The 27550-nt window shown below is 38.0% G+C and overlaps 1 protein-coding gene across 4 annotated transcripts in view; it reads right to left on the minus strand.

The window, feature by feature from the left end:
* gabrg2 (gamma-aminobutyric acid type A receptor subunit gamma2) overlaps positions 1–27550 on the minus strand; it is a 65240-nt gene that overhangs the window by 30869 nt on the left and 6821 nt on the right. For all 4 annotated transcript variants that reach the window (XM_056730790.1, XM_056730789.1, XM_056730788.1 and 1 more), the window contains exons 2-6: positions 19204–19346; positions 12643–12710; positions 9447–9667; positions 9011–9093; positions 4623–4760 (exon numbers count right to left, since the gene is read on the minus strand). In XM_056730790.1, the coding sequence (XP_056586768.1) occupies positions 4623–4760; positions 9011–9093; positions 9447–9667; positions 12643–12710; positions 19204–19346 (653 nt within the window). The remainder of the gene's footprint in view (positions 1–4622; positions 4761–9010; positions 9094–9446; positions 9668–12642; positions 12711–19203; positions 19347–27550) is intronic.

A 27550-nucleotide genomic window follows, 5' to 3' on the forward strand; every position in this document is an offset into this window, starting at 1 on the left:
AACCCCTGGGATCAAACCCACAATCTTGCAATGCTCTTACCACTGAGCTAATGGAAAGCCTGTAAAGATTAAAGACACTTCTTTTCAGCCAAGCTTTCACGAATGCATAGTTGATGAACAGCAGCTACGCTAATTATTCTCTTTCTGCCTCCACCTCGGGACGCCCATCCCGAGGTAGGGAGAAATTCCGCCAGGTCCAGATGATCAAAATATGCCCATCCTCAACTAGAGATTACACCAGCTACAGCTGGGGACTGACTGACCATCCCAGCGCCATCTAAGGCAATTACACCCCCACCAAAGAGAAATACGACCATGTGACCATCCCAGCTCATACCATCCCGTTCCCAACCAAGATAAAAGACTGACTACTTGTCACATTAATGCTGCAATACTTGGTATTTAATGCTAAATTTCATCACATGAGAGCTTATGATAGCTTATGATAGCACATGATAGCTTCATTCAGTGGCCCTGATTGGAGGTTGCTGGGTGGGTGTTTGTGGGGGTGCTCGTTGGTCGTGGTTGGGGGGATTTTATTTGTTGGGGCTGTGTGGGTCTGGTTTGGTCTTGTTTTGTGGTCGATGTTGGACAACAGAGGAATAAAGGTACATGCCATTACTATTTTCTCTGGTTGTTCCTCTGTTTACTTGTGTCAATCGTGGAGTGGGACCGGGTTGGACCTGCACGGTTTTTGGCGAGTGGGAGTTTCTGGGTTGAGGATGGTGGGCTCTCCCTCTTCCTCATGGATATTTGCTTGGTGGCTTTTGGTCTGGGTCACTGAGTGCAGCTATGACATGCTCACCTTCACCTCACTAAACTAGCTGAGCTAGATGATATTGACGCATACCTCCACACCTTCGAGGTAACTGCAACCTGTGAAGCCTGGGACAAACGAGAGTGGGCGCGACTGCTTGCTCCATTCCTGACCGGCAAAGCACAGCAAGCTAATTTTGCCCTCCAGGCTCCTCAGAATGAAGACAACTATACTTTCCTCGATGAGCAGCAGCCGATCAGACCGCAGGCGGCCCACCTATGGAAGCAAATAAGAGACATAATGTTTTGAAATTTAACAGCCTATGAATACTTGATTTTGAATTATTTTACTTTGGAAACCATGTATCTGAATTTATTTGTTTCGAATTTACCTCTATGAAATTTAAATATGAAAATTCTTGATTTCCAATTTAAAAACCTGAATTTAATGCTCACAAATTCAGATACAAAAAAAACCAACTTACAGAATTTCAGATAAAATACATTCAGATTGATCAAATTTGATTGCTCTTATTCAGATCTCAAATTTCAAGTTAATACTTTTCAAAGAAAACATACGTCTAATTTGACTGCTCAAATTCAGATCGAAAAATTCAAGTTAAATATTCACATGGTAACATCCGGGCTACCCAGGATAGGAAAAACAGTTGAGCCCACAGCCCGTCTGCAATTGAACCGAACCATTGAACCGAACCATTGAACAGAACCAATGAATCGACGTCTGGCGGCCTATCAGAGCACGACAACCTGACTGTCTGTCATGATCCAAGAAGAGGCCAAGGCACGGATATTACACCTGTTAAGAAGATGACTTCTAGGGAAAACGAAGGCGCTCCGGTAAGTTTGCTGTTTATGTACAATCAGACTCTACAGAACAAAAGTATGTTGTTGCTAATTATTTTTTGGAACTATTACTATTATTATTTTTCGACCGACGTCGGTTCTGTTCATTGGTTCGGTTTAATGGTTTGGTTCAATGGTTCGGTTCAATTGCAGACGGGCTCTGGGCTCAACTGTTTTTCCTCTCCTGGGTAGCCCGGATGTTACCATGTGAATATTTAACTTGAATTTTTCGATCTGAATTTGAGCAGTCGAATTAGACATGTGTTTTTTTTTTTAAGTATTAACTTGAAATTTGAGATCTGAATAAGAGCAATCAAATTTGATCTGAATGTATTTTATCTGAAATTCTGTAAGTTGTTTTTTTTTCTATCTGAATTTGTGAGCATTAAAGTCAGGTTTTTAAATTGGAAATCAAGAATTTTCATATTTAAATTTCATAGAGGTAAATTCGAAACAAATAAATTCAGATACATGGTTTCCAAAGTAAAATAATTCAAAATCAAGTATTCATAGGCTGTTAAATTTCAAAACATTATGTCTCTTATTTGTTTCCATACCCACCTGACGCGGCTCACCCACCTCCGGTTACTGACCGGCGAACCTTCCGGAGCCCAGGTCGGGGGAACAGTCGTAATCAACCGACTCCTATGAGCCTTACCCCGCCGGAACAGGGGTCCCGTCAGCATGCAAGATCCATTCGAGAGCTTGTGGAGTCAATAGAACTGGCAGAAGCAATATTCGCCCGAGAGGCAGGAGAGAGTACGCTGGCACCCCCCTGGAGGCTAAACCATGGATGGCGACCACAGGAGGGTACCTCAGGCACAATCAACAGACCCCCAGTGGCCTTCCCCCAGGATGAACGGATGCCAACGGAACTTTCTGGACCCATTACCCTTCTTCTGGTGATGCCAAAAACCAAGACCGCAACTGTGATGGAATGGCCCACACCCACGCCATGGCCGGACACATAGGGGCGGCCAATACCGCTCAACGAATCCGGGATAGTTTTCACTGGCCGAGGTAAAAAGGTTCTGCTAAAGTTGTCCTACGTGCCAACGAACATCACCAAAGAGACCCCCCCACCCCACTCATTGCTTTCCCCTTCATTGAGGTACCCTTCTTACGCATCGGCATGGACCTGGTGGGGCCTCTGCCAAAGTCTGCCTGTGGCCATTAACACATACTGGTAATTGTAGACTATGCCACTTGATACCCGGATGCGGTTCCTCTAAGGAAAGCCAAAGCCAAAGCCATGGCCTATGAGATGTTTATCCTCTTCACCCGAGTGGGGATTCCAGAAGAAATCTTGACTGACCAGGGGACTCCCTTCATGTCCCGGCTGATGGCCGACCTCTGCCACCCTTCAAGGTAAAACAACTCCGAACGTCGGTCTACCATCCACAAACCGACGGCCTCGTCGAGCAGTTCAATCAAACCCTGAAGAGGACGTTACAGCATGTGTTGGCAGAGGATGGGCGGGACTGGGACCTCATGCTCCTGTATGTACTCTTCTGCGAACGAGAGGTCCCCCAAGCCTCCACCGGGTTTACACCCTTTGAACTGTTGTTTGGCAGACAACCTAGGGGTTTGCTGGACGTGGCCCTGAGGCCTGGGAAAACCAAACCGCCCCTGCCCCCCACCGAAGTGTGATAGAGCATGTCCAACAAATAAGAGAACGCATTGACCGGGGATGCCCCTCGTCAGAGAACATCTTGCAGAGTCCCAGGGCGCCCAACGACGGCTATATGACTGACCCACACAACCCAGAGAGCTACAACCTGGCGACCGAGTACTAATCGTGACGCCCTTCTCCTACATCAAAGTTCCTGGCGTCCTGGAATGGCCCATGCACCGTCATTGAGTCAATTACTGTGTCCGTCATCCGGGAAGATGGAAGGAAGAGCAGCTCTAGCATATAAATCCCCTAAAGAAGTTGGTGGCTCCGCCCAAACACATGGCAGCTTTTGCAGCCTTATAGCCTCCGGTGATTCATATGGGAGAGCAGCTCTCCTCCGTCCAGAAGAGCGAATTGAGTACTCTGGTCAGTAAATTCTCTGATGTGTTCCGCATGCGGCCTAGGCAGACTCGGATAGTTCAGCACGATATCCGGACGCCTCCAGGCGTAGTGGTCAGGCAGCGCCCTTACCGGGTCCCGGTAAGGCACTCTCCGCTTTTGTAATGACTTTCGCCGGCTAAACAAAGTCTCCAGTTTCAACAGTTATCCCATGCCCCGAGTTGATGAAGTCCTTGACAGGCTAGGTTCAGCACACTTCATCTCGACCTATGATCTCACAAAAGGTTACTGGCAGGTGCCCCTCTCCCCTGAATCAAGAGAGAAACTGCTTTTAGTACCCCTTCCGGACACTGGCAGTATCGGTCTAAATGGGGCACAAGCCACGTTCCAACGTATGATGGAAATCCTCTTACAACCGCATCATAAATATGCAGCTGCCTACCTGGACGACCTCGTAATCCACTCGGAGAACTGGGATGAGCACCTCGTCAGATTGCGGAGAGTGCTCTCCGACATCAGGAAAGCGGGGCTGGCCACAAACCTGAGGAATACCACCTCGCTCTAGCCGAAGCACAATTCCTGGGCTACCGAGTCGGCTACAGAATAGTCCAACCCCAAACACAAAAGGTTGAAGCAGTCAAAAAGGCGTCTCGGCTCACCAACAAGACCCAGATACGTGCCTTCCTCTGGTTATTGGGCTACTATAGATGCTTCATTCCTAACTTCTATATTTTACAACAAATAATGTTATATAGTTAGCTTGAAAGTGTGCTTATGCCATGTTTATCTTAAAGTTTAAATACTGTATATTTTGAATAAATGGGAATTTCACTGGATGTGTACATTTCAATGATAAGGATTAGTGAGGACAAGAATAGAACAACAATGAAAAACAATGTAAAGATTGTAAACAATGAAAGATTGCCCTGTTTAAAGCCATTCTTAAGATCAACTTTCAAATTTTCAAAAAGTTAAACGGCAACTCTACCTGACACAGTAGTGACATTGGTTGAGGTGTTTCTCAGGCCAATGAAGGAAAACTGGTAGAGACGCCAGGAGCGGATATCCCCAACCTCCACAGAGCTACGCGTCCACTTGTATATGATCTCCTCCTTGGGATAGCCATCTGCAGAAAAAAAGCTCATGTTGGCTAGAAAATTATATATAGAATATTATACAGTGGTTAAACTAAAACATTCATTTGAGAGACTATCTTCAAAGAATAAATCATATTTCCAAACATCGAGATTAGTGATTAGTGGTTTATCAATTTTCAAAACCTGTAGTAGACACCATTGCTATTATCAAGTTAGCGATTTCTTGATAAAAAATTCTAACTAGTACAATTATTATTCATATCTAGAAACCTAGAAAAAGTTTTGTAAGTTTTAATACTTAACATTTAGCACAATATTTTAATGTATTTATTTAGTAGATGCTTAATTTAATGTGAAGTGAAGTGTTAAAAGGCTGATGCCAAAAGTGAAGTGGAAAGCTGCCCGGCTTGCAGAAAGGTTAAACATCACTGGGCTAGCTCTTACAAGATGAAAAACAAAAGATGGATACAACTTGTATGCTACTCTCCAGGTATTTTGAAGATGTACAATGTGTAAGAAACAGACAATCTACAAAAAGATTCCCCCTCCAATGAGCTTGTGGTGAGGGACAAGAGCCATGGGGCGGGGAATCTTTTTGTAGATTCTCACTACATGTTTGCATATCTCACTAAGGAAATCATGTGTAAGCAAACATGTGTATAGTTTGTGTTTATGTTCTTGTGGCCGGCAGTCTACCGTGAGGTGGCAGCCGGTATTTTACTTCCGTGTTACTGATTTCTGCACGATACCAACAGTTTCATTAAAAAGAAAAACATTTTTGAATCAGACTGATAAGGTTCCTGGGTTCAACTCATCGACTCAATAAACCACTTCAAGCTAGCTGGAAAATAAGATGAGTAAATAATGACTTAAGTATAGAGATGTTCCACATACAAAGCTTTCGTATTGCTATCAAACACTTAGAATACAGAGCATGTTGAGTACAAGCTACTTTGAGGAAACATATACTGTGGCTTTCCTGTAGCTCAGTGGAAAGAGCATTGCGTTAACAACGCAGGGTCGTGGGTCCGATCCCAGGGGACTGCACATACTTTGAAGCAAATGTATAGGACTATGCAATGTAATTCGCTTTGGATAAAAGTGTCTGCCAAATGCATAAATGTAAATGTGAATATACTGTAGATACCGGAACATCAGATCATCGTGAACAATAAACCCTGCAAAACATCAAGGCGAATTGAAAATACACTCCTATATGTCATATTTGAAGGAAGGAACCTATATATTTGTGAGGGTTGGAGAATAGATTGCAATAAACTGTCGTTGTCTGATAATTTCCCATTTTGCGCTCTGCAAGAAAAAGGGGAATACAGATTTAGATTAACGTGAAGGTAAGAAATTGAAGACAGAATATTCAAGATATTGTATCCTTGTTAACAAGTAAATAAAATCGCTGCAGTGCTTGTCTTAAAGTAGGACAGATTCAATTCCTATCCACTCCAGTGTCCCTGGTGCACATTCTTCAGGGGCTTATTGATTTTTACTATTTCGCTCCCTAGAATCCATCGCTGTCACTCAAAGTTACTTAAGGTAAAAGTGTGGCTTCCAGGCTTCATCTTTCACAACAGACAAACATATACATGGTCTCTCACCGGTTTCCCACCCACTGATAACAATCCACAAGAGGGATCTGCAAATCTCAGACAGGTGTTTCTTCAGCTGTAGGCCCTTTAATGTCCCAGGGTTTTTATCTTTTTGTTATTGGAATGTCACATTGTCTTAAGAACTCAACTAGATACTTTTAAAATTCCTTTTCTCTATAGATTATTTTAAATGTAAACTTTTAAATCAACAATTACATCACAATTAAAATATAGCAGCTTTAAAATTATGATAAATTAAACAAATAGTAAAATAAATGTTTTATTTCAAAGTCCTTCGGTTGTGGTCCTTACATATGCATAATTATATAAATCAAGCTCAAAATACACAAGGTGAGTACAATCATTTTAGTGTTGTGTATTATTTTTATTCAAGCTCTATCAGGCGTGATCACAATATAGTCAAAGGATGGTGCCATTTTATTTCCAAATGCCATAACAATCAAAAAATGTTTTAATGTTTGTAATGATGTACGTCAATTTTTACATATTGTTTGAATATGAACCAAATTTATTTAGTTTTTCCCTAACAAAAAAAAAGCTTATGCATTTGTGACCTCACGGCTTGACTATTGTAATGCTCTACTTAGTGGTTGTCCTGTATCATCGATAAACAAACTACAGTTAGTTCAGAATGCAGTTGCCAGAGTTCTTACTAGGTTAAGAAAACACGATCACATAACCCCAGTTTTTTCATCGCTTCACTGGCTACCCATTAAGTATCGTATTGATTTTAAAATTATTTTAATTACTTACAAAGCCCTCAATGGTTTAGCACCTACTTACTTAACCAAGCTTTTATCACGTTACAACCCATCACGCTCTCTAAGAACTCAAAACTTAGGACTTTTGACAACACCTAGAATAACAAAATCCACCAAAGGGGGACGAGCTTTCTCATACGTAGCACCTAAACTCTGGAATAGCCTTCCTGATACTATTCGAGGGTCAGACAAACTCTCCCAATTTAAATCTAGATTAAAGACACATCTTTTCAGCCGAGCTTTCACTTAATGCATAGTTAATGAACAGCAGCTATGCTAATTATTCTCTTTATTCTCTTTCCGCCTCTGCATCGGGATGCCCATCCCGAGGTAGGAAGAAGTTCCAACATGTCCAGACGACCGACAGATGCACATCCCCAATTTGAGATTGCGCCAGATAAAGCTGCAGACTGACTGACCATCCCAGCTCCATCTAAGGCAATTCCACCACCAGCCAAGAGAAATACGACCATCGGACCATCCCAGCTCAGACCACTACATCCCCAACCAAGAGCAAAGACGGACTATTTGTCTAATTAATGCTGAAGTTACAATATTTGGTATTAAATGCTAAACCTAAACTTTTCTGTTTTTCCTGTTTGCCCCTGTAAAGCTGCTTTGAAACAATACACATTGTGAAAAGCGCTATATAAATAAACTTGAATTGAATTGAATTTAATTGAGTTCTTTGCATTTTTAAATATAGAATTGGTTTCATTATTATTTATAAATTCAAAGATATTTTGGAGCACCTTACCCCACCCCCTCCCTAAACCTAACAATTTCTCACGCTATATAAAACATAATATGCGATTAAAAGTACAGTCTTCAGTATTAATTGCATAAACTGATCAAAGAACAGCATAAATCATTATAAAACAACTTGTATCAAAGACCTTCTAAACGAAGCTGTAGGCCTACGATAACTTAGACTAACCAAAGAGCTCAGTGAATGAAAGCAGTCAGCTCTTTTCAATCATAAACCAGAACATTAGTATGATGTTATCGATCACAGAAACCAATACCCTTTTACATTTAAAGGCAACGTAATGACACGATCAGTCACGAAACACACGAGGGTCAATGTAATTGCATATCAAAGCTGACGTTACTCAGATTCTGGCGGCAGTTTTTAAACTTATTTTTCCTGAAATATGTAAAACATGCTTTCGCTTCTGTTTCTCATATAAATCGATAGTTTGGTCTCGGTACAGTTGGAATATTAGTAGTTTTTAAACAACATTGTGACATTTTGTATCTTGTATTTTATATGATCAATAAAAGGGTTACATTACTTGCTTATTTACCATTACCCGAAACATGTCATCATTGCAAAATAATAACCCGATATATATTTTCATTATGACAATAAAATGTGCATGCACATCCAAACGAATAACCTCCGCATTAAAAATAGACGCCAAGGGCTGCCAAACAAACATATTTGACAAGGCTGGTGTGAGAATGTGTTGGAAAATCACGCTCTGTTTTACGTATTTCCTCTGACGTGCCCGTGGACACTATCAGGAGACTGTCACATGGCGCATCTGCTGCTTCATTGTCAGTATAATAAAGATTTTCCCCTCTAACCCCTTCAAAGTCAGAGAGAGAAAGAACACTACATTACTGGCTTAATTCTGGCGCAGCTTGCTTTTGTGAGCATGCAAAGACACGTCTCTCAAAGTTACACCAACATGTCATTTTCCTCGTGACCAGTTCTTCATTTCAAGGCAAAATCAGAAAGAAAATATCTTTATTGGCATCCTAAAACCATTTCTGTAACCATCTCGACCAGACTGCGAGTAGAAGAAAGCACAAGGGAAATTAGAGACAAAGCTACAGAAGAATGCAGAAGAACTGACTGAATATGTGAGCTAATGGCCTTGAACTTACAGCTTGAAAACGCCAGGGGACAGGAATGTTCATCCATTGGAAAGTTATTCAGTTTCAGCAGGCACTCTGCATCAATAGTCAACCTAAAGACAGTAATAACAACCCTTATTATATATGTTTCCAACATGAGCCAGAATGCATTTCATTAGTTTACTCCACTTATAATCTATCTGAATCGCAAATAATGAAACATGTCATTCGGGGTTAGCATTAAATGCATCACACGGCAGTCGATCATTATAACGGTTTTAATTGGATGAATGTTTCCCACTTTTATGTGGCGGGTATTCTGAGGTCAAGCAAATTATTTAAACATAATAAATCAATTCAATAAGTGAGAATGAAAATCAAACTGTAATCATTTGACCTCTCTTTCTCAAGTCTTACTCATTAAGTGTTTTACTCTTCAACCAAGGTCTTTGTGTTGCTCGGTTACCTCAAAGTGTACAGTATACGCCCATCATTCCATATCCGAAGCATCCGATTCGGTGTGGTGATCCAATGGGCATCTGCCTTCTTGGAGTTCCGGAAGAATGTGTCAGGGATCCAGATTTTGCCAACCATGTTACTGTTGAGACGTAAAACCTTCATGGTGCTGTTGAACTTTAAACGCCTGTCATACCATGTCTGTGCGAAGAAGATGTCAATGGTGTACTCCTAAAAAATTAATTAGAATTATTTTATAACTTTGCACAACGAATAAAAATATTGTTTCAGAACATTTTAAAACTAAAAACAAAAAAAGCGCATACTGTTGAAAGGGTATACTCATCTGCTCTGTAAATAAATAAAACGTCATACTTAGAGGTAAAAAGTAGGTCTTGATGGCAGGTGGCATTTTAACCTCAATAATGCATTCATTTATTGCTTGAGGTGAGAGGCTAATTTTCAATCACACTGGTAAGATTAAAGTATAAAATTAACGTTAAGAGTAATTTAAATAAATGGTCATTGCAAAAAATTCATGAGACTCCTTTACCCTAATGAGTAATGTTTACAATAGCAGACAACAATACAGCAAGCCTCAATGGCACAGGACAGTCACAGACGCAACAGCTTTAAGTAAATGCTGATATGCATATATTACAAAAACTTATTTTATCTTGAGTCACAGATGAATAATATACAGACAAGACAGAGTAGCCTGGTGGGTTATTCTCATGAAATCCTGCTTTTCAAGATGTTAAATGTGATTTTTTTAAATAATCGGGTCAACTTATTTTACTTTTTAGGCATCATTAGGCAGGTCTGACATGTTTAAATAGTTTCAGTTTAAATCTGTTAACCTTGCAGCCTTTTGGAAGATACCGCAGAAGATCAGTCATGTTTCTTATTTTTCTTCATTTTTACTATACATGACTACTCGATCCATGTATTATTTTTATTTGAGAAAATCAGGTAAAATCAATATTTTTTTGAATATTGTAATTTTAGATTACAATTTCATTACCATATAACAACAGTAATGAGATTTTTAGCAGAAAACGCAACATTAACAAAAATTATTCATTCGTATATCATTGAGGTAATAAACACAATTAGCTTATCATTTTTGTGTTACTGAATACATGTTTTATATTTAAAATTATTACTGCCATGATGTATGATGGAAAACATTCAACTTTAAAATATCTGATGAAATGCCTGTAATTATCCAAACAACATTTACATTTACATTTATTCATTTGGCAGTTGTTTTTATTCAAAGCGACTTTCAAGTAGGGTGCAGTGGGCAGCTATCACTGCAGAGCAAACAGGGGTAAGGTGCCTTGCTCAAGGACACTTCAGTCATTTCATGGTGGCACTGAGAATTGAAACAGCAACCTTCTGGATATGAGTCAAACTATCTTACCTCTAGACCACAACTGACCCAAAATTCAGAAGAATAATTTTGAAAATAAAACAAATATGTATTTTGCATTACTTTTCAGTGGAAATTCATAAATAATGTCATGCCCATAAAAATGAACTAATTTGTTTACACCTGCCTGAGGTTATTTTAATATCAATACATGTTTTGACTACTAAACTTCTGGGATGAAAATCACATAGAAACATTTAGAAATGAAGACATGCTTGCTAAAGGATTTCTAATACGTTTTTCTATTCACAAATGAAGATAAAGAATCTAACGGATGTCTTAGTGTATATGGGATATTAAAATTCATTTTTTTAATTTCTGTCTCATTGTGGGATTTAAAAGCACTTCATGGACCACTGAACCCAAGTGTACCTGGCAACCTGGCAAATCCTGGACGAATTTTCATTTAAATTGGAGGCATAAACACAAAGACTCAAGGATAAATGCCATTTATTCAAGTAATATAAATAGCTTTGTTGGTTCATTGACCCCATTTACATCATTATTCACTGTAATTTTCCATCATTTTCTAACTAAGGCTGATAATCTGGCTATGAAAAAGATGTTTTTAGAATATTATTTTATACATATAAACTACATGTATTAAACAGAATAGAAAAAGAAATCCGAGAGTTCACTTCTGATTCCTAAACTGAAAGTAAATTATTTGATCAGTTCATCTTGCTTTTTGGATATGGGTCTGTTTATTTTAAGGCTGTCATAACTTCCCTGCTCTGCCACTACAAAATAATAAAAAAAAATATATATATATATATATATATATATATATTAGCAGATTATTCAAGTCAACACTGTAAAAATAATTGAGCCAGCGGAAAAAAAAGAGGCAACGTGCTGCTTAAAGACTTTTGTGTTGACTCAATGAATATTATTTAATTCTTCAAAGTAATGATACTTTGTTTATCCAATTAACATTAGTCTGTTCATTTCATCCTCATTGTCTTATTTTTCTAATAAAGATATTATTGTATATTATTATACTATATTCTATATATGTAATTATATAGTACTGTTGTTCAGGCAATTAGTATATTTCTGTTGTGTGGATGACACATGTTAAATTAGCTAAATGAAATATTCCAAGTAATGTTTAAGTACTGTTAAAAATAAAAATAAACAAACTTTTTTTACAATTGTAAATGTTTCTGCCTAAAACAGACCCAAACCTTGATCAAATAGCTGTTTAAACAGTTTGTGTTGAGTGTTTATATACCTATTTTGCAGTGGTGTCATGCAAAAAACATCATTCATTAAAAGAACTCTAAACTCATCAGATAACAAACAGTGACAACGATATTAAAGCATAAATTAAGTCAGCAAGAACTAAAACACTAATCTTTAAAAGAAAAACAAATTAGAAACACAGAATTGAACATGCTGCAAACCATCTTGGGAACTTTCAAACTCTTGCAATATTGCTTGTTCAGAATACACTGTTTTGTAGGTTGGGCAGACTTTCTGACGCATTTTTACAAAAACTTGAGAAACTAAGTCCAGTCAACAAAATATTCTTTGTAAGAAACATGTCTAGGCTAATTTTGTTCAGTATAAGTAAAACAATCATTTGACTCCTTTAACTAAAAATGTTATTTTCAAGTTAGTTATTTATCTTTGTAGGGAGAACATTTTTGCAAGTTGCAAAATAAAAGACATTATAAAATGTTATCATATCAATGTAATTCAACTTCAAACAACAAGCAAGTGAAAGAAAGAAGGAACAGTGAAGGCAGCGATGGGAAATATTACTTACCATATTGATGGCATTGACCGGCCCAATACTGTTGACAAACATGTCTGTCTTAATTACAGTTGGTTTGACTGTAAAAAGCAGTAAAAAATAGGAATACAGAATTATTATTTGTATGCATATCGAATATAAGTTTCATTTGTTTCAGTCTCATTTGTCAAGTGATTCGTGAAGGAAAAAATCTAATCCTGTCTGTAGTAGAGTAGGCGGGGCGAGACCGTGGTTCGAGTCCGGTGAGTAATTGTGAATTAGCGCCAGCTGTGCGCACACCGGGCTCGAAACACGTAGGAGATGGGAGCATAAAAGGAACGAGCGACCGGACCGTCGAAGAGAGAGGACCGGGCCCGAACTTATGTTATGTTTGTATTTATATTATGTTTTGTTCGCCGGCGGTCGTCCGTGAGGGGCCGCCGGCTGTTATATTACTTTATTAAATGTTTAAATGTTTGCCGGTTCCCGCCTCCTTCCTTCCATTTTATTGAGATTTGTTACACTGTCAATTCAAGAAATTAAGATAATTTGTTAAAGCGTTACATATTTGATGCAGAGGAAAGAATTAAAAAGACATTATTGTATAGACAGTTTCAAATGACAACATGAGCAAAAATTACAGTGTATGTTGGGGTTTGTGGACTGCACTTAACCTCCGGTACACATTCACAAACAATGGGCTAGTTGCAGGTTGTTGCTAGAAGGGATACAGCTACCGCTGGAAGTGGTGCAAAATCTCGCCATATAATTACAATAAATAACATTAACTAACGTCGACACCTACCACCCCAGCGTTTCTCCCCATGTCCCCATCTTCTTTAAGCAAAACAACAATAAACTCGCAACACTCCCGAAACTCCCGAAACTGTGCCATATTGAGTTATTACATGTTTAAAAAAAAGCCTACTGTATTATCTGCCTTCAAACAGCCTACAACTCCCCTATAGTTATTGTCAACAGCAATCCATTTGTTTTTGTGTCTTTCCCAACAAAGCTTTAACAAAGGATGTGCTCTTGTATTTCATCTGTGCCTATGGTATGTATGCATCCAGATTCATTTTCCATCCGATTTGGCTGCTGTGTCACGTAGTATTTACAGTAATGTTGAATAATGATCTATTTAAGGTGTTGTGTTACATGTAATTCCAGTGTCCTGTAAACATCTGTTCTGCTATACAGAACTAAATTTAATGTGTGAATGGTGAGAAGATTTTGATATCATGTTTCTATTAGAGTTAATATGAGTGTGATGATTGCAAAACAAAGTTCTACAGTTCTGCGGATTTTTAACAATAAGACATACTAACAGTATCGTACTGGTTGTTTTTTATTTCCTTTTTTGTTTTTTTGTTTTAAAAAATCCAGACAGAGCTATTCAATTTGATTGGTTTACATACTGAAGGTTCAATTAAAGATGTTGTCAATTCTATACCAAGTTGTAGTTACAAAAAAACACATTATTGAAAATCAATAATGTTTTGGCAATAATTATGAATAATTAAAATTTATTTTTATTTAAAAAAATGTTGTGATACTGTCATATTGTGAACCCAGTATCGTGTAATGTATCAAATTGTGAGCTGTATGTATATTTATCAGATTTGTCTGGACAAGAGGTGTTGATATGAGACTGTAATTCATTTGACGTCTGCCTTCTCCCTTCACATACACAGCTGTCTGGCTGAGAATGGACTGGGATATTGAGCATGATGTCAGCAGTTTAATGGCAGCTTGGTCTGGCGTGCACAGTCTACACAATTTAGTATGTTAGTACAGCTCTTTGTTATAGACTATATACTGTGTAAATGGGCATATGTCATGTCTCAAAGGGTTTTCAGAAAGACACATGTTAATAAAGGTGGGATGCAAGTAAAAGATAGTTTCCAGGTAATTTTTAACAGGCAGTTGAAGCTTTCAGTTTAATTACAGTCATTCATGCATGCGAAACATATGGTTCTATCTGAGCTAATCTTGATTTTTCTATCCCGACTCTTGATGTGGCCTGCATAAAACTACATTTGACTCGTACTTCCTGTTGCAATGTAGTGCTTACATTATTTTGTGTTAAATAGATATTTCTATTTTATAATTAACTAATTATTATAATTATTATAATTAATTCACTGTCCTAAATTTGTCAATGGACAGTGAGCTCACTTAGTGCTTTAGCATAGGTAAGACCAGACATACCCCCTTACGATATATAAAAAGTATGTAATTTGATTTGAATTTACACAAAGAGTCAAAGGTACATGTGAACAACTGACTAATATGACTGGATTGCAAACAGTATGCTGAGGAAAAAGTAGGAGGTGAAGCCACTGAAAGTGTTCAAGCAGCCATGTTGGTATGCTCAACTGGTATCATTAACCTACATCATTACACATCATTTACTACTGTGCTATGTTTACTCTGGAATAGGACCACTGTCTGCGTGACACTGAATGAAACAAAAAGATTTAATTTCCCATTTGGAACGCATATTTACAATGACTTACTCTTGCCATATCCCCTATAGTAGTAGAACTGTGAGCAATTCACAATTTAGGCAATATAAAATTTGTGAACAAGTGGCTGATTTTACAAAGTGCAAGGGCAGGATGCTTTAACATTCTAGAGAGAATTTGATATGATGAGAGGCTGAAATGCAAATAATGTAATCAAAATCCATTTTTACTGGTGAGGTGAAACTGTAAGTTTTGACGCAATTATCTTCTAAATGTGATTTTCGTCATTCTATTTGAAGCACACTAGTTTATAAATTATATAACTACTTCTGTGGATGTATTCCCGAACTGTTAAATCTACTCAACGTTAAATCTAGCAAACTGTACTCAAAACTGTGGAAAAGTTCATTTATTTTACAACTTTTAAGTGTGTTTAACGATTTTATATTTTCAGTTCTAGGGACACAAAAATATTATTATATCTTCCATTGACGTCAGAGCAATTCCCAGCATGCTTTGGTGGACTGGATAATGAAAGGTAATCTCAAAATAAAGTCTTATTTTATGTATTTATATGAAATAAAATATGCAATGGAAAGAGACTCATAAATGTTAAGTATTCTGTTCTATTCTGTTATTTAAAGAGTTTTGTGACATTAGTGTTTTAAGAGGTTGCCATTGTGCAGACGAGTTGAGCATTTGCATAGTAGGAAAACAGACTCAATTTTTAACTGGTTGATCTCGAGGCATTACATTGGTAATTCTACAGCAGTAATTGACTGCTGGTCCTTTATGACAACATTGATAATTGTTCAAAGTGAAACTCAAGTAGGCCTAAATGTAAAATGAAAAAAAAAATGAATTATTTTGAGTTTGCCGTTCCTATGTATTTCATGTTGTGTACTCAAAATAAGTGAGTTTATCAACTTTTAAATCAAAAGTTTTGAGGTAATCCACAAATGTTTTGGGTTATCTTAATTTATCATGGGTTTACAGTGCAATGCAGTCTTTGCAAATTCAACGGCCTAAATTGCATAGGAGTGTTTCATTTGTATGTATTGATTAATCAAATGTTAGCTTTATAAGTGCTAATTTGATCGGCTTCAAAATAATTACCATTAACCAAAACAAGAAATCAATTACTGTATGAACAAAAACAATTTTGTATAACACAATTGCATAAACACAGTGTGGTTATGGAATTTTATTATACAAAATTGTTTTTGTTCACTGCCTTTTACAGTTGTAAAAGGCAAATTAGGTGTATGTGCATATCACAGACATAAATCATATTAGAGAATGAACACGTGGGAAATAAATATGTTGAGGTATCTCATCCTTCCACTGATCTGAAATGTTTGCCACTGTAATGAAGATGAAAGTAATTCGCACACTCTTTAATACGCAGAGAAAATGAATGACATATAACTGTTAACAAGTCTTTTGGCATTTGTAAATTTACAGGGAAACTTTATACATGTAACTTAAACAGTAACTGGAAAGATTAAATGTAAGATATCAATTTATCATTTACATCTGATAACATCCTATTATCTCAACAGAATGTTTGATCAAACCAATGCAGTGGCTTCAGTGTTTTGATGTCAGGCTAAATCCAGTTCTTTAGTATACATCATCGAAAAATTGCAATTCCTAAAACTGCTGTAAAACGTCTCTTCTTTCAACAATAAAATGAGATTATAACTGTATTTTACATAATGTGAAAATAATCAAGATTTTAAAACTTTCATCTTGTTAGTGCTTAAAGCAAAAATAGATTAAGACTATTTTTATGTTTTCAAATGTTTTTATGCAGAGCCCCATATTATCGCTGTCAGACCGAATGCTTGTATCTACAAACAACCAATTCTCACTCCCACTGTCACAGTTCTGTTTTAGTTTGGCTTGTCATGTCTGTTTATTCCTGTATTAATTAGTGTTTATTAGTTAATTTGTTTAACCTGTGTTTCATTAGTTCATCATTAGTTCCCTTTGTTTGCCATCTGTATTTAAACCCTCCTCAGTTCTTTGTTGGTTAATGTTTATGGTTACAAGTTCTTGGGTTTCTGTGTCGTTCTTCCCCTGGATTCTTTACTAAATACATGTTTGGATGTCACATTAACTGACATGTTGTCTAGTGACACCCACCTCTTTAATTTTTAAGCTTGGTCAGCGCCTTTCCGTGGCAGTTTTCAACATGTGGTGTACTACATTGCTTCCAGGCACATTTAAGTCTTTGCGTTTGTGAAGATATGAATGGTTTCATAAAAATATATGATTTCAGAGCCCCCTAAATCATTCAATCATATTGTTCTCCGGTCTTACATGAACGCAATTGGCTAGCGCCTGCCACGGGTTATTTGCAGAAAGCAATCTGGGGTGCGTTTCCCCAAAACATTGTTAGTCAACTATGGTCGCAAGTTCCACCGTTCCAGCATAGTTCAACGATTTGAGTGTTTCCCAAAACCATCGTTTCATCAACACTATATGAATATCAATATATGTCGTTTCATCAATTCTGTCACGAGCAACGCCAGTGAATCAAAGTCGATGGACCCACAATTCAGTGCGGCAACGCTTGCCGGTACTCATTCAAAGTCAATGAGAAGCGTTAACGCTGACGCCCTGTGTGAATGCACTGTTATAAAACAACTCGCATTGCAAACCATGTTAACTGAATCAGATTTTTCAGTCGGGCGCAGTTGCTCTCCACCGACTGCGCTGATCAAAAGCATGATAGGAATCGACTCGGCCGCGATAAAAAACGCGAACCATCTTCCATTGTTGACTTTTGCAGTCCAACAACACAGCGAGATTCAGGAAGTGTCTGGCTTGCTTGCACTTTTTTGACTCATCCCCTTACTGCTGCCCCCTTCTCTCGTCTTCATTTCAGGCGAGGCAAGGTGCATCTCAAACGAGCCTAATGTGTTCAATTTCACCCGGATATTTACAACAGATGGTGATCTCTTTTGTGTCTGTTACTAATACAAATCAATCGTTTGAACTTTGTACGCTTTGAACAAAGTGACTGTTTGATATATCATGTGTTTTATTTTATATAAAAAATAAATGTGTTACGTTCCTCAAAATGACTGAACAGTGTAATTCAAATACAATTATTCTTGCTGTTAAAATTGAAATTCATACCCCAATACATGTCATTGTAAAATAAAGACCAGTATATATTTAAATTAAATGGTAAAAACTGCATATCCATCTAATTGTGACACCCCCATTGGTTCCAAGTCTTGTATTCCCTGTTTTTGCCTTAGGAGGTCGGTAATTAATGATAATGTAATGTTGCTTGTTTCATGTTTTGCTCTTGTGGAGTACCCATTGTTCCGTGGATGTTCTTTGCTCTTCGAATTTTCTTGTTCTGTGGAGGTTTTGTTATTGAATTACCCTGTTTTGTTCCTGTTCACACCTTTTTATTAAACCTTTTTATACTCACCATCCGTTCCGTGTCACCATTATCTGCGGACTGTTACTCTGCGTATTGAATGTCAAAATTTTGTTATTAAAAGCGATGGAGTACCATGCACGTCGAAAACTGAAGCTTAACGGAGCCCTGGGCTTTGAAAGGTGACACACAGCTTCAATGTGAAGAGTTGGGAGTGAGAATAAGTTGCTCCAAATTGCCACTTGACAGGAAAGTTAAAAAAAAAAAATGTTTCTAATAATAAAGTAAAAAGTAAAAGTTGGCAAACTCTTTTCAATTGGTGCAAAACACACAGACTAACATTACTTTTTTTTTTTTTCAAATCAACAGCGACAATATGATTTATGCAATATTATAAAATACTTAGATTTCTTATGAATACAATTATGATTTGATTGATCAGTACATTGAAATGATTCACAGTTTTTTTTATGTGCAGTATAGGTGCAGTGTGAAGTCTATAGTGAGAGAGGTATTGTGTTTATGTGCTGTGTGTGTCCATGGGGGGTGGGGTGTAATACTGACGGGCATGGTTATAGTATATCCTTAAAATATTTGCATACATCAAATCAGTAAAGTCGAAAAAAATTCATTTCTGTTGAATACAGAATTATTCATTTAACATATTGTCGCTATCCATTTGATAAAGCTGGTAATTTGCGTTGCTACTTAGTTGTAGACTCTTACCTCCTATATCTGGCCGCAGCTTGTTGTCATAGCCATCTAGTAAGCTGTTCAAAATATGTGTAACATCACTCTCGTGAACTTTGGGGGTCAGGACCCATGTTTTGTTGGTCACTTCATCATCATCACTTTCCAACTGGACAGAGCTGTTATGGAAAAAATAAATACGGGTCAAATAAAACGTAAAACAAACAATGCACACTTTTATTTGTAAAATGCAACAAAACCAAACATAACCATGCTTATTTTCTTATGGTCTAGATATTATACACTTTCTTGTTGACAAATAGTTGAGACTGCGAAGGGAAAAGTGTTAAAAGCTACTATGAACTATAAATGATAAAAATAAAATAGTCAAGGGATTCTCAAATAGAAAAGTCTGACATTGTTGAAATAATTTTCACTATATGAGACACTATAGTTGCATGGGAGATAACTGTGAAGATACAGAAGAGCATTTTTTCCAGAGTTTGCAACCCAAAAGAAATCGAAAGCTGAGGCCATTCATCTAAATTACATATTGTGGTGAGTGTTTTTATTTTTTTAGGAGAGTGCGGGGGTGATAATGCCGGTTGGAGACAGACATACAATAATAACATTGCATTAGCAGTGGAAGCATTCCCACACTGTACTTTTCCCTCTAACAGCACAAGAGGATTATGGGTAGGGAGGGGAGGTGTACTAAATGTAAACCTCCTTTTTACACTGCACTTTTTCTTGTGTTCATTCTGTGTGATTATGAATCAATTTAATCGCACAGTACAGTGCACATAACTTACCTGCTGTGTTCAGAATTGAGTTAACACTTGTACAAACGTTCTCTACTGTATGTTCTCTGTCTGCCTGTCTGTTTTTCTGCCAGTCCATCAATCCAACCATCTATCCATTATCCATCATGACTGTTTGCACTCAAAATACAAATGTACATATGTGTTGTACATTTGGATAGATGGAACAACACAATATCTATGTATTTACAGCTTTAAAAATGTAAACACTTAAACCACTTATGTAAACGTCCATCAGATTTTCATGAAGTTATAGGGGTTTTGTCACGGTACAGGGTGGATCAGAACCCAGGTGCAGGCAGGTGAAGGTTTAACAGAAGATTTTATTAATAAAACAAAAACCCACGATAGGGAAAACAGTTTGAATCATGGGATCAAACTAAAATTCTTCCCGCAAGGGGAACAAAAAACAAACCAGGCAAAACGAATATCCAAATGATAAGTCCAAAACACAAGGAGCACGAAGAACAGGAACGGTGTAATCCACAATACACAAATGGGAGAGCACAGAGGAGTAAACAATGTGAAATCACGACATGAATAGCAACAATCCAACAAGAAACAGAGAACAACTAACGCGGGATAATTACAAAAGGGAGGTGATGGGCAGGTGACGGCGAAAAAACACTAAACGGGCAGATGATGGGACATATGATGAATGTTAAACACTAACGGGGGAACAAGGGGGCGGCACTATACGGAAAATAGGAAGGCACGCGGCGAAATGTTAAAGCATTCCACCACGTGTCTCCAAACAATACAAAACATACACACGAGACATGGTACTGTCACAACCCTGTCCACAAGGCACAAAATCTAAGAACAGGAAGGACAGGGTCGTCACAGGGTTATTAATCGAAATGGTGTCAAGTTTATTGTATTGTACATTTAAACTTGTATTTTACCTCCATTCAAACACACAAAAATATAACGTATGTGTGCTAGAACCACATTTCACTAACAGTGTGAATAATAAAATACGTTATCACATTCTACATTCACATTGATCGACCGTCCTCATGTTCATAGCAAATCCTTTAATATTGGAATAATGGTTTCAAAGATTAAGGTTGGAGGGTAAGAGAGAGCTGCAGCTTCTTCTCATATGAATGCTCCTGAGGACCTTGGCAAAGCATTCAAACAACAATGGATGGTGTGAGGCAGTAACTATGGAGTCAGTAGAAGACAGAAAGGCATATCGTTGATTTCAACAGCTTGTTATGACAATTAACCAATTTCAACAGAGACTTTACCTATTTACTGATCGGCCTTAAAAATATTAATATTAAAGTAAAACAGGTTAATAGGTAAAGACTATACCCTGACAATTCTAAAAGAATTTAGATGAATTTGATGTCCCTGAAGTCTGTTAAAAATACTAGCTAATCGTCTGATGACATGACATATAGCTTTATTCACATATTTTGATTCAAATAAGCACAGTTCTAAAAAGGCCATGTTTCTATATTTGTTTCTGGTGCAGAAACTCATTCCAGTTGAATTCCGATCACATCTGCTTTTAGTTTGGTCAATAATTCCAGATATAACATCAAACAAAGCCAATGTATTCCCCAAAAAACTAATTGGCTTCCCGTTGTCACTGCAATTCCTACATATTTTACATGGTGGCTAATTTGTATGGATTTATGTATGGGCTCCATATGCTTTTTTTATACAGTAATGTGCCTGCAAGTGATTGTTGAGTTTAGGGGTGGGGCTTCAGTACAGCTTTTTTATAGTAATTGAACGTTTCTGTATTATTCATATCGTAAAAATCGATAATAAATTGCAGCCTAATGAAATAGTTATAAATTCTGGTGATATCGGGTTGGATCGATTAACACAGGTACTAAGCAATGTTGGGTTTGTAATGTTTAACCCTCAATAGAACCAACAGAATTTAGAACTTAAGTACACTGGCATTCAAGTCACCAAGCTCTTTTGAGTGCATACTGTAGCTTTCCTGTAGCTCAGTGGTAAGAACATTGCGTTAACAACGCAAGGTTGTGAGTTTGAATCCCATGGGTTTGCATATGCATAAGTATAAATGTATAGGTTACATTACATTACATTTAGTCATTTAGCAGACGCTTTTATCCAAAGCGACTTACAAGTGGGGTAGATAATGGAAGCAATTAGGACAGCATAAGTACAACAAAAGCATAAGTGCAATCAAAAAGAAGACTAGTCTCATATAGCCTAACACAGTATACGGAACCATTCATTCATACATTATTTTTTTTTATATATATTTTTTTTTTAGAGTAGAGAAGAAAAGAGTAGAGAAGAAAAGAGTCAGAACAGGTCAGTCAGATGTTGGCGGAAGAGATGTGTTTTCAGGCGTTTCTTAAAGATGGCTACAGAATCTGCAGATCTTGTAGCAGTGGGCAGATCATTCCACATAGGTGGAACAGATCCGGAGAAGGTGCGCAAGAGAGATTTTTTACCTTTATGGGATGGCACCACAAGACGTCGTTCGTTTGCAGAGCGTAGGGATCTGGCAGGTACATATGTCTGCATTAGCGATTTAAAATAAGGTGGTGCCGAACCAGTAGTGGTCTTGTAGGCCAGGAGCAGAGTCTTGAATTTGATGCGAGCGACTACGGGAAGCCAATGTAGCTTAATGAGTAGAGGAGTGACGTGTGCTCTCTTTGCCTCATTAAAGATAACTCTTGCCGCAGCATTCTGGATCATCTGTAGAGGTTTGGTTGTGCAAGCTGGAAGTCCTCCCAGTAGTGCATTGCAGTAGTCCAGTCTGGCCAGGACAAGAGCTTGGACAAGGATTTGTGTAGCATGCTCTGATAGGAAGGGTCTAATTTTCCTGATATTGTAGAGGATGAACCTACAGGACCGGGCGGTGCTGGCAACTTGATCCGTGAAGTTGAGCTGATCATCGATCACCACTCCCAGGTTTCTTGCTTTTCTGGAAGGTGTGATGGTTGATGAGCCCAGTTGAATGGAAAGGTTGTGATGAGTCTTCGTGTCAGCCGGGATTACAAGCAGTTCTGTTTTTGGAAGGTTCAGCTGCAGGTGATGGGCGTTCATCCAGAGCGAGATGTCGGCTAGGCAAGCTGAGATGCGTGCAGGTTACTACAATGTAAGTCGCTTTGGATAAAAGCGTTTGCCAAATGCTTAAATGTAAATGCATACTACAATAAAGCTGAGCTATGAGAGAGGATGTTTGCCTTATTTCAGAATACATATTAAACCTCTTATATACATAGATTTTAAAGAGTAGACATTGTGATTGTGTATGATATTAAAAATGCAGAGCTTCTTTGCCCTCCAGAGAATCTGTAAGTGTATGTAACCTTTATTGGAAATCTCACATATAAGCATACAGGTACATTGAAATTGACGGTGAGACGGCATAGTCGCAGGACAAAACATCACTAAACCGTTCCGATTAAAGTCTCTAACAGGTTTGGCCCGCTCAGTGACGCACCGACTGAGAAACCTGCTGAAAGTGCCCTAGTGATCGGTGATTCTATTGTCCGGAACGTTAACATAGAGACACCAGCCACCATAGTCAAATGTTTACCGGGAGCCAGAGCGCCTGACATCAAGTCAAATTTAAATGTACTGGCTAAGACTAATCGTAAATACAGTAAGATTGTTATTCATGTCGGCACAAATGATGTTAGACTCCGTCAATCGGAGATCACTAAAGATAATATTAAAGAGGTGTGTGAGCTCGCAAAAACGATGTCAGACACTGTAATATTCTCTGGCCCCCTTACTGCTTACCGTGGTGATGAGATTTATAGCAGATTATCATCACTAAATGGCTGGTTGTCTGAGTGGTGCCTGCAGAATAATATAGACTTTATAAATAACTGGAAGAGTTTTGAGGGCAGACCTGACCTGTTGAAACGAGATGGTCTCCATCCCTCCTGGGATGGGGTTTCCCTCCTCTCTAGAAATTTGGCACACAGTCTTAATAATGCTAAAGTCTGACTACCTAGGGCCCAGGTCAGGAAGGAGACAGAATGGCTTAACCAACTGTCTGCTTGCCGTCTCGCGTCACCGAATACACAAAATATACAACATGTAAAAATCCCTTCTTACAAACAACATAAAATAGAGACTGTGTCTGTCCCCCGGATTAGCAAACATAAGATATTGCGTAAACCTCTTGAAAGTAATTTAATAAACGTTAAACAAATCAAACATGAACAAACTACAGATAATCAACTGTTACGACTCGGATTGCTTAATATTAGATCTCTCTCAAATAAAGCACTTTTTGTAAACGATTTGATAACCGATCATAAAATAGACATGCTTTGTTTGACAGAAACATGGCTAAAGCCAGATGATTATATTACTCTAAATGAATCCGTTCCCCAAGATTATTACTATAAACACGAGCCTCGTCTAAAAGGTAGAGGGGGAGGTGTCGCTGCACTTTACAATGATTCTCTTATCACCTCTCAGAAGTCTAATTTTAAATACAATTCTTTTGAAGTCATGGTACTTCACGTATTGACACCTAATACTAAGGACAAAACAGTTTTAAAATGTATTCTAGCTATTGTATATAGGCCCCCAGGGCACCACACAGATTTTATTAAAGATTTTGGTGGGTTCTTATCAGAACTAGTACTGGACGCAGATAGAGTCCTTATCGTCGGTGACTTTAATATCCATGTAGACAATGATACAGATGCCTTGGGACTGGCTTTCAAAGACACTCTTAACTCCATGGGCGTTAGTCGACATGTGTCAGGACCCACTCACCTTCGTAATCATACTTTAGATTTAATACTTTCTTATGGTATAAATGTGGACGATGTTAAAATCGTTCAGCAGAGTAAAGACATTTCGGATCATTATCTGATATTATGTTTGCTTCAATGGACTACGGCTACAAATCAAACTCCTTGTTACAAATATGGTAGAACGATTACTTCAACTACCAAAGATGCGTTTCTCGATAATCTGCCTGAATTGTCTAAAATATCTAGCATGAGTAAAAACGTTGACGATTTTGACACTACTATTGAAAATTTTAACTCTACTTTCTCGGAAATATTAGACACAGTTGCTCCTCTGCGTTTAAAGAAAATTAAAAATAGCAGCCCAACACCGTGGTATAATGAACACACTCTAAAAAAAGCGTCCCGGAAAATTGAGCGCAACTTTAAGAAAACTAATTTAGAGGTATTTCGTATAGCATGGAAGGATAGTACTCGAAACTACAGGAATGCCATAAAAACGTCTAGATCCGCCTAGTTTTCAACACTAATAGAGGAAAACCATCACAACCCTAGGTTTTTATTTAACACCGTGGCTAAATTAACAAAAAATAAGTCGTCATCGACGTCAGATTCTGATTATCAGCATAACAGTGATGAATTTATGAACTACTTCACGAGTAAAATCCAAGATATAAGAGAAAAAATTATAACAATGCAACCTGTAGGGAAATTCGCTGAACAAACTAACTACAGCACCCCTAAGGAGAAATTGCAATTATTTTCTACAGTAGATCACAATGAACTGTCTAAAATCATTAGATCATCCAAATCAACAACATGCATGCTAGACCCTATACCTACAAAACTACTGAAAGAAATGCTCCCAGAAATTATAGATCCTCTTCTCAGTATTATTAACTCATCTCTGACATTAGGACATGTGCCTAAAGCATTTAAGGTGGCTGTTATAAGGCCTCTTTTAAAAAAAAAAACTCGACCCTAAAGAATTAGGGAATTACAGGCCTATATCGAATCTACCTTTTATATCTAAAGTTCTGGAAAAAGTAGTTTCAACTCAATTATGCTCCTTCCTCCAAAGGAATGACATTAATGATGAATTCCAGTCTGGATTTCGAGCATGTCACAGTACAGAGACTGCTTTGATAAGAGTTACAAATGATCTGCTTTTATCATCTGACCGTGGCTGTATTTCGTTATTGGTGCTGCTAGACCTCAGTGCTGCATTTGACACCATTGACCACAGCATACTTCTACATAGACTCGAAAATTACGTCGGCATTAACGGAATAGCATTGAAATGGTTTAAGTCTTATTTATCCAACCGTTTTCAATTTGTAGCAATAAACAATGAGGTGCAAATGCAAATCACAAGTCCAGTACGGTATACCACAGGGCTCAGTCTTGGGGCCTCTGCTCTTCGCATTACACATGCTACCTCTAGGAGATATAATAAAGCGACAGGGAATTAGCTTTCACTGTTATGCTGATGATACTCAACTTTATATTTCCTCGAAGCCTCACGAAACCCAGCAGTTTCATCGAATAAAGGATTGCATAGTTGACTTAAAAATGTGGATGAGTAACAATTTTTTACTACTAAACTCGGACAAAACTGAAGTGTTACTTACTGGACCGTAAACTGCTATGCGTAACAACCAAGAATACTGCTTAACGATTGACGGATGCTCCATAAAATCCTCGTCATCAGCTAAGAATCTTGTCGTTGTATTCGATAGTACTCTGTCATTTGAAAGCCATGTCGCCAACACATGTAAAATTGCATTTTGCTGTCATATGTCAGATGCAGAGAAATTAATTCATGCATTCATGACATCAAGACTAGATTATTGTAATGCACTTCTAGGTGGTTGCCCTGCGGGCCTATTACAAAAACTGCAACTGGTTCAAAACGCGGCAGCTCGAGTTCTTACACGTACAAAAAAGTATGAGCATATAACCCCGGTTCTGTCAACCTTGCACTGGTTACCTATAAAGCATCGCATTAACTTTAAGATCTTGCTTATTACCTATAAAGCCCTACATGGTCTAGCGCCGCAGTATTTGAATGAACTTCTATTGTATTACAGACCTCCGCGTACATTACGCTCTCAGGCGTCCTGTCAGTTGGTAATACCTAGAATTTCAAAATCAAGTGCAGGTGGTAGATCCTTTTCTTATCTAGCGCCTAAACTTTGGAATATTCTTCCCTGCACGGTCCGGGAGGCAGACACACTCTGTCAGTTTAAATCTAGACTAAAGACTCATCTTTTTAATCTTGCATACACTACACCTCCATAATATTAATCCCCAGAGGATTTAGGCTGCATTATTTAGATCAACCGGAACCAGGAACACATCCAACAACAAATGATGTACTTGCTGCATCAAAGAGTGCAGAACAGTACTCTACTCTCAGCCAGTCTTGTCTCTTTGTTCCAAGGTTACCGCAGGATGCAGTTCATGCCCAGACCTGATGGCAGAGCTGAGAATGGAAAGCGGTGACCTGACAAGAGCTAAGAGGATAGAGCTGGATAAAGGACGCGACAACTTTGTTTTTCCTACAACATTTCAAATGCTATTAGATTGTTAATGATAATCTTAAATCCTTAATTTTTATATTTTTATTAAGCCTTGTTGTGCAAGCACTGTTGAGCTTGTGCAGAGGCAGCAGCTTTTGCCAGAGGGGAACTGGAATCCCCTGGTTGGGCCTGGGTTCCCCTGAGGTTTTTTTTTCTCGATGGGAGTTTTGGGTTCCTCACCACCGTTTGCATATTATTTTGCACTATCTGCCTGGCCGGGGGGGCTGCTTTAGAATTCATACTTGTTTTCAATGTGTCTCAT

The sequence above is a fragment of the Triplophysa dalaica genome, chromosome 19, assembly GCF_015846415.1.
Source record: "Triplophysa dalaica isolate WHDGS20190420 chromosome 19, ASM1584641v1, whole genome shotgun sequence".
Classification (NCBI taxonomy): domain Eukaryota; kingdom Metazoa; phylum Chordata; class Actinopteri; order Cypriniformes; family Nemacheilidae; genus Triplophysa; species Triplophysa dalaica.